Genomic DNA, 7,919 nt, shown 5'->3' on the forward strand with positions numbered 1-7,919 from the left:
ATATACGATTTAGACAGGTCGGAATTGCCGGAAGCAGAAAGTAATCGAAAGAATCCAATAAGCAACTAAAGCACGATACAATATTGAAAGCATCACGTATTTTACATGCGATATGTTATAAATGTCATATTGCCAGTTCGATTTTACGAATTATTTTATAAAAATGTCTTATCCTTTGTTCTCAAATATGTCTTAAAATGATGATCTGAAAGATGATTTTAACGGATGTCTGAATGACATCTGTTACATAAAAAAGATTGTCTTTAAAACTTGAAAGTCAGCTTAAAGTCGTCTTTTCAAAAAAGTCTTACAGAATAGGACAAGTCTTACTCTTTTAAATTATTTTTCGGAATGTTTGTAAGACATGCGTGTTTACTAGATATTAAAGTATGTTTCTAGAAATGATAAATTTTTTATGTTCTCACGGCGCGATCAATGTCTTCTTTGTTGTTTCGGAAAACGAGTCTGATAATTTCATCAATGAAGGAATTAGTCAAAAGTTCTATCTCCTTGATCAAATATCGATCACTCGTTAACTTTGTTGATAATAAACGTTAGCTGGTTTACATGCGCATCGACACATTTGATTACTCTCTCTATTCCGTGAAATGTAATGCTTGCTGCATTACAATCGCAACGGAGTAAGATTTTTTTCTTCGGTGGTTGCGCTGACTCTGCCTGTGTATTTGAAACTGATGAAACTTCTTTTGGAATATTTTCATTTTTCTTGTGCGTCAGAATAACTTCCATAGGCGGAGGTGAAGCTAATGATATGTTTGCGAATGAAATAGGATTTATTTTGGTTTTGCTTCTTTCGCTTAGATATGTGCTCATAAGTCCCATGTTTTCTTGAAATTATTTCCACGTGTTCGAATCGAATTTGATTCCTTCTGAGTAATTACCAGGGTCCCTCAACTCCATTCATATAACGTATCCTAGCGTTAGTGCTGCCATCTATAAGAGTGCCGTGAACTTCTTAGTTAAAATTCAATCTGACATCAAAATTTAATATGGCGACAAATTAATATGACGTGACTGTGCTGTGTAATACTGTGTAACATTGTGCAATCGTAAATGATCGTAAACAAGAAAGATCTCTCTGGATGCTCTGGATCTCCTGATCTCTCCGCTGAAGGAGGATTTTGTGACCTGGTCTAATCCAGTTCAACCATCATATATACTTTATTGAAGACTGTTCAAGACACTGATCTTTGGCTGAGAGCTGGTAAGTGCTCTTAAAAAAAGCTGTACATTCCTGTTGTAGATGATTTTTATATATGCATGAATTATCTATATATGTATTGTAATTGATTTCTGTATTTGCTTCGTTTCATTTTCGAGCTTTATACTAATATTTTTGCAATTGTATTTGTTTATTTTACTTATATGTACATATATGACATCTATTCATTGTATATTATACATAGTATGCTTTCCTTTTAGAGGACATACTCGACACAAACATCGTTCTATCTTTATCATTCGTTGAACGTTAAGAAAGATAGAACAACGTTTGTGTCGTCGTGTCTTCTAGTCAAGAAAGAAAGCAGCCAAAATTAATTAAACATTGTTAATTAAACTGTGTGAATTAAACATTGTATACATAATTACCTAAAAAACAATAATTTTAAGATAAAATGGGACGAACTTGTTGTGTCTCTGCACTTCTACCGCTAAAGAACCATCACATAAATTTCTCAAAAATCCATACAGGTGTGCTAAATAGACAAAAAGTTTGAATTTAAATTACTTAAGAAATTGTAATAGCAACGAATTGCAAAAGCTCAAAGTTTGTCATAAACATTTCCGCAAGACAGATTATTCCTGTTCTAAACTTCATCATTTTGAAAGATACAGCAATTCCATTTATAGAAGAATATGAAGTTCAGAACATGCAAGTGGAAGAAATACAAGAACCAAATAAATTGCAACAAATTGAGCAAAATGTTGAACATATTGATCACAATCTATTGATTGAACAAACGTATAATGAAGAATACGACGCTCATGACATACAAATCGAAAAAATACACGAACGAAACCAATTACAACAGATCATGCAAATTGTTGATAAACATACAAATCAATTAGAAAATTACGCAGATCAATGACAATTATTAAAAAATCACGCAGACCGACTACAACTGTTAAAAAAAAAAGTTGATCTTGTTTTGCAAAGTTCATCAACACGTCCAGACTTACAACAAATGACGTAAAGCTAATCTTTCTCCTACAACCCAAAGATTATACAAAACAAATAAAAAAATTAAAACATGAAAAAGGACGTTTAAAACATCTTCTACAGAGAAACAGAAAAATTAAAGAACGAAAACATTATCTCTGAAAAGAAGCAGCAAGAAAAATTTAAATAATTCGATAAAAGTCCGAGAACGGTTTATCAATATGATTTTCAGAAATAACGATGTTACTCCTGAGATAATTAATTTATATTGAGTACATTTATTATAAATTAATTTCTTATTTAAATATTACACATTTTAAAAGAATTTAAAAATTAAGTAAAAATAATTAAGCTTAAATAAGCATTAGCAAGTAAACTAAACAAGTATTATTAATTTTCTGAGTTATAAATAATTAAAATGTTTAGTTTAAATGGATAATATTATACACATACAATATATATCTATAATATCTATATATCTATGATACATATATGTATATATATATATCTATGATACATATATGTATATATATATATATTAAATATATATACATATATATTAAATATATATACTTATATATATATATATATAATATATATATATATATATATATATATATACTTATATATATATATATATATAATATATATATATATATATATACAGGGTTGGCCATATTCGACGGAAAGATGTTTTTTTTTCAATCATGGGAAAAAACACATTTTTTGCTGTTCATTTTAAAAATCATTTAATAGGGTTCAAGGTCTTTCCGTCGAATATGGCCAACCCTGTATATATATATACGTATTGTATAAAAATATTGCATATAACAATGGCATCTCTTTATATGAAGTTATACATTATATTTTACAATATTATCCTTATAATATTATATTATACCATATATTTTTTCAAGTTTAAGTCTGTATTCTGTATTTATTATGTTTTTAATTATTGCTTTCTTTGTATTACTTTAGGGCAAACGCTATAGTATTGAAGATAAGGCATTTTGCTTTAGTTTGTATAAAAAAATCTGCATATTATAAGTTTTTATGTACCCACCTTGTCTGTTCATCCATAACAACTTTAAATTCTCTACTTTCCGAAATCCCAATACAAACTGGATGCACTCGATTAATAAAACAATATTTGCAACATATAATAAAAGATTTCAGTGATGAAAGAGACAAATATGTTGCGTTAGTCTGGGATGAAATATCTCTGCAACCCTTTCTATCATATAATAAAAAGTACGATAAGATAATTGGTTTGGAATACTGGGGTACAAAGAGGAGCAGAAAAATTGCTGATCATGTCATAGTATTTTTTTTGAGAAATTTGACAACAGGCAGTAAGATGCCGTTAGGATACGGTTTTTGCAGAAATAGCACACCTACTCATCAACTAGTACAATGCATCAAAGAATGATTACTAAATATTATTAGAGTTTAATACCTGGTCTAATACCTGTTGCTACAATATGCGACCAAGGTGAGACTAATGTGGCTGCGATAAAATATTTAATAAATGAAAGCAATCAGATGCGCATAACAAAATGTTTACGTCTAAGTAAGTATCACTAAATATATATAACAAACTATATTATATATATAATTTTTTCATTACCAATGTATATATTTGTTATATTACACAAACAAATTTATTTTTTTATTTTATAAAAAATAAATAAAATTTTTTGTGGTACAGAAAATACTTTTATAATAGAAAATAGAGAAATTATACCGGTTTATGATTATGTTCATCTGTTAAAAGGAGTTCGAAATAACTTATTAACCAAAGATTTAGATATTAGTAACAAAAGTATAAATGAAATTAACTATACCTCGTGGGATTACGTTATTTTAACGTATGAAATTGATAAACTATGTTTAATGAAATAACGTTAACTTCCTAAGATAATGAAAAAACATGTTGGTCCTAAATTCATACCTAAGATGAGAGTTAAATACGCAGCCGAAGTTTTCAACAATACTGTTGTAAATTTTATGGATGTCGTCTTAAAATTATGTGGCGGTAAGGCAAGAATTTAAAATTAATGTAACAATATTCAATAATACATAAAACATTTTTCTCTTGATTTTTTCATTTGTTAAGCTTTCAATTATAATATTTATTTAAAAATGTGTTTAAATATGTTCATTTTCATTATTAAATATAACTATTTTTATAATTATCATTTATTGCTTCAGGAATGTCCGAGCACGAGACAAAGAATACAGTTACCAAATAATGCTAAAGCAACATCCGAAATACGAGGTCTGTTCAAAAACTATCGCGAATTTTGTGTTTTTTCAAAAATTATTTATTTATTCATGAATATCTATTTTGTCCCCTTCAAAGTAATCTCCATCAGATATTATACACTTGTGCCAACGTTTTTTCCAATCCTCGAAGCACTTCAAAAAATCATTTTTTGTGATCTTGTTCAGCTCCTCCTTCGATGCCGTCTTTATCTCCTCAATCGTAGCGTCGTCCTTTCATGGACCTCTTCAGTTTCGGGAACAAGAAAAAGTCACAGGGGGCCAGATCTGGGGAATACGGTGGCTGCGGCATCATTAGTGTGTTATTTTTGGCCAAAAATTCGCGCACAAGCAACGATGTGTGAGCAGGGGCGTTATCATGGTGCAAAAGTCCAAGCAAAGTCCAAAGCATGGTCCAATTTTTGTTCTTCCACAAATCCGGGCGTTTCTGGCGGATTGCTTCGCGCAAATTGCGCATAATTTGCAGGTAATATTCCTTATTGACCGTTCTACCCTGTGACAAGAACTCATGATGCACCACGCCCTTGCAATCGAAGAAAACTGTAAGCAAAACCTTCACATTCGACCGAACTTGGCGCGTTTTTTTCGGTCTTGGCTCGTGCGGCAGCTTCCATTGGGATGATTGAGCTTTGGTTTCCACGTCATAACCATAAACCCATGATTCGTCACCAGTTATGACTCTCTGGAGCACATTTGGGTCATCGCGGACAGAGTCCAACAGCTCCTTACCAATGTTAATGCGATGCTGTTTTTGGTCGAAATTGAGCAATTTTGGTACGAATTTCGCGGCGACCCGTCTCATGCCCAAATCATTGGTAAAAATCGAATGGCATGAGCCAATCGATATGTTTAGGTCCTCAACAACTTCTCTAACGGTGATTCGACGATTGGCCAATACTATTTTCTTCACTTCATCAATGTTTTCGTCTGTCGTTGACATGCTCGGGCGTCCGGCACGCTCTTCGTCGTTCACATCTTCTCGGCCCTCTGAGAACATTTTGTACCACCGATAAACGTTGCTTCGGTCCAAGGTAGCTTCACCATATGCCACAGTCAACATTCGAAATGCGTCCGCGCATTTAATTTTGTTTTTCACAAAATTTGATACAGATTCTTTGATCCATTTTTTGGAATAGGCAAAAATCGAAGACGAGCCAAAACACGTGCAAGCAAAGCAGCTGTCAAAAATTAACTGAACATTCAAAATGGCTGAACTTGTCGGCATAAGTGAGAGACATGAGTACCAACATAACGCCACAAAAAAATCGAAAATCGAATATACGTAACCCGCGGAAATTCAAAATTCGCGATACTTTTTGAACAGACCTATTATCATTTTTCAATTATTTATTTGACTCTTTCAACGAGGACATCAAGAATTGAGTAGCATATTATCTTCTTCCAATGGACATTTTGAATTTTGGATAGAAGCTTGCGAGAAATTAAAAAATGCGGTATGTCGACAAAAAATCTCATCAAATTCCAAGAAAGAATCCTCCTAAATATTTTACTAATTGGATATGGACCATTATAGCTGCAAAAGATATATATAATAGTTTATATTGAAAAATGCTGGTTTTGAATTTAAAATACCTTAATCAAGATATTATAGAGAATTATTTCAGTCAAGTTAGAAGTAATTCATACGCAAATACTAATCCAACTCCCGAACAATTCCAAGGAATATTTAAAACTAAATTAATTTCTAATTTAACCTTTAAACATTCTATTGGATCGAATAGATTGGATGTATAGATTGGATGTATAGATACTAATAAAGGAGTAACATTAGCATTTACGGAATTAATAAATTTAAATGAATTTATTAAAACATCACAAAATATTGAAACAACAAACAAAATTAACACTAATGAGATATATCTGTTTCAGTACAAAATAAGATATTTATAGATTCAAATAAAATTATAGATGTTATTAATTGCAATAATGTAATGCAATGTGAAATATGTCGCCATTATTGTAACATTCCATATATATTACAATGTATTAAATATGCTTTAGCAGTCATAGAAATCGAATTTCAAAATGTCTGCCATCAATTTCATTTCTAAAAAATTAATGAAAATATTAGACGATAAATGTTTTTCAACGTGTACATTTCATTGCATACTTTCAAAAACAATATTATTAATGATATGGTAGAACAATTTATTAAAACATGGTGCATATTTATGAATAATATTTTATTCGGAAAAGATGATAGCAATTTTGATAATTATATGTATAGCAGCTAATTATATAAAGCAACTCAAAATTTATCAGTAAAATATAAAAAAAAATAATGATCTTATTAATTTTTTTTAAGTTTTTTGAAAGCCTAGAATAATAAAAAGCCTAGAATAGTAAAAAAATTTAGGTTGAACAAAAACCTAACCTACAGTAAAAATATGTATGCCTGAAAAGTTAATGAGCATTTTATTAAAATTTAAAAAACAATAAATTATGTAAAACAGTAAATGTTAAATACTAATCGTATATGCACATGTCAAACATTATATATAATATGTTTTGTATATACTTGCATACATATAAAATAAAAATACTATATTTTCAAATATATATTATTTTCAAATTTATTTTACATTTCTTGTTGGTCGTTCCGAATATATATATTCTTTTCCGAAGGTAAATGATGATGCTTTCAAAGTGATCACACAAAAAAGGGGATGTAATTTATCAAAGCTCTAAAATATGTTGAATGTAACTAAAAAGTAACCTTTTTATTGACTTCCATTCTGTGAACTTTTCGAGAAAATCTTTTCATGTAAAAGGAAGGAAACTGGGAAATCAATAGGCAAAATTGTAAAAATCTACTAGCCAATGACGTAGCTAGAAATTTTTACTGATTCAGTCTTTTGGGGAAATTTTTATGAATATTACTGATGTATAAATAGTGCGTAGTGAGTAGGTTAAGGGCTAGTTCTACGTCGAGACTTTGACAAGAGTTGTTTTGCTAAGAATTTGAAATCAAGTATCAATGTTTCATGAATAGTAAAAATGGCGCTTTGCGAATTACTTACGAAATTCAGTCACTATCGTTGGCAACTTAAATGGAAAGTTAATTGTAGTTATAATAATTGTAGTCAAAGTTGATAGATAATGATGAAAATAACTATTCAGTTTTCGGGGGGTTCGCGGGGAAATGCTCCAGTATATTACTATGTATTATATACAAGCTGGAGCATTGTGGCGGCGATGTGAGATTGAGGAGTATCATCTCGGTATATTTAGAAGTGCATGATCACGAAGAAGATGATGTTGGAGATTACATAACCGACTTCAAGCGATGCATTGCAATAAGAGGTAAGCAGTGATAATATAATTTTTTAAAAATCAAATATAAAATTTCACTATATATAAAAGTTTTTATTTCATTAAATTCTATTTATTTCATAGAACCAAACTGTATTATAGGATGTGCGATTCCACATTA

General features: G+C 30.2%; 1 protein-coding gene across 1 annotated transcript; it reads left to right on the forward strand.

The window, feature by feature from the left end:
• Positions 1–3,865: 3,865 nt before the first annotated feature.
• On the forward strand, positions 3,866–6,589 carry LOC147907906 (uncharacterized; the record flags this gene model as incomplete). The annotated part of the gene is made up of 2 exons (XM_087411670.1): positions 3,866–4,081; positions 6,032–6,589. Coding segments are annotated over 2 exons (405 nt in total), but the record flags the coding sequence as incomplete, so codon positions are not given.
• Positions 6,590–7,919: the final 1,330 nt, after the last annotated feature.

The sequence above is a fragment of the Acromyrmex echinatior genome, chromosome 12 (assembly GCF_024713525.1).
Source record: "Acromyrmex echinatior isolate Ae372 chromosome 12, ASM2471352v2, whole genome shotgun sequence".
NCBI lineage: Eukaryota > Metazoa > Arthropoda > Insecta > Hymenoptera > Formicidae > Acromyrmex > Acromyrmex echinatior.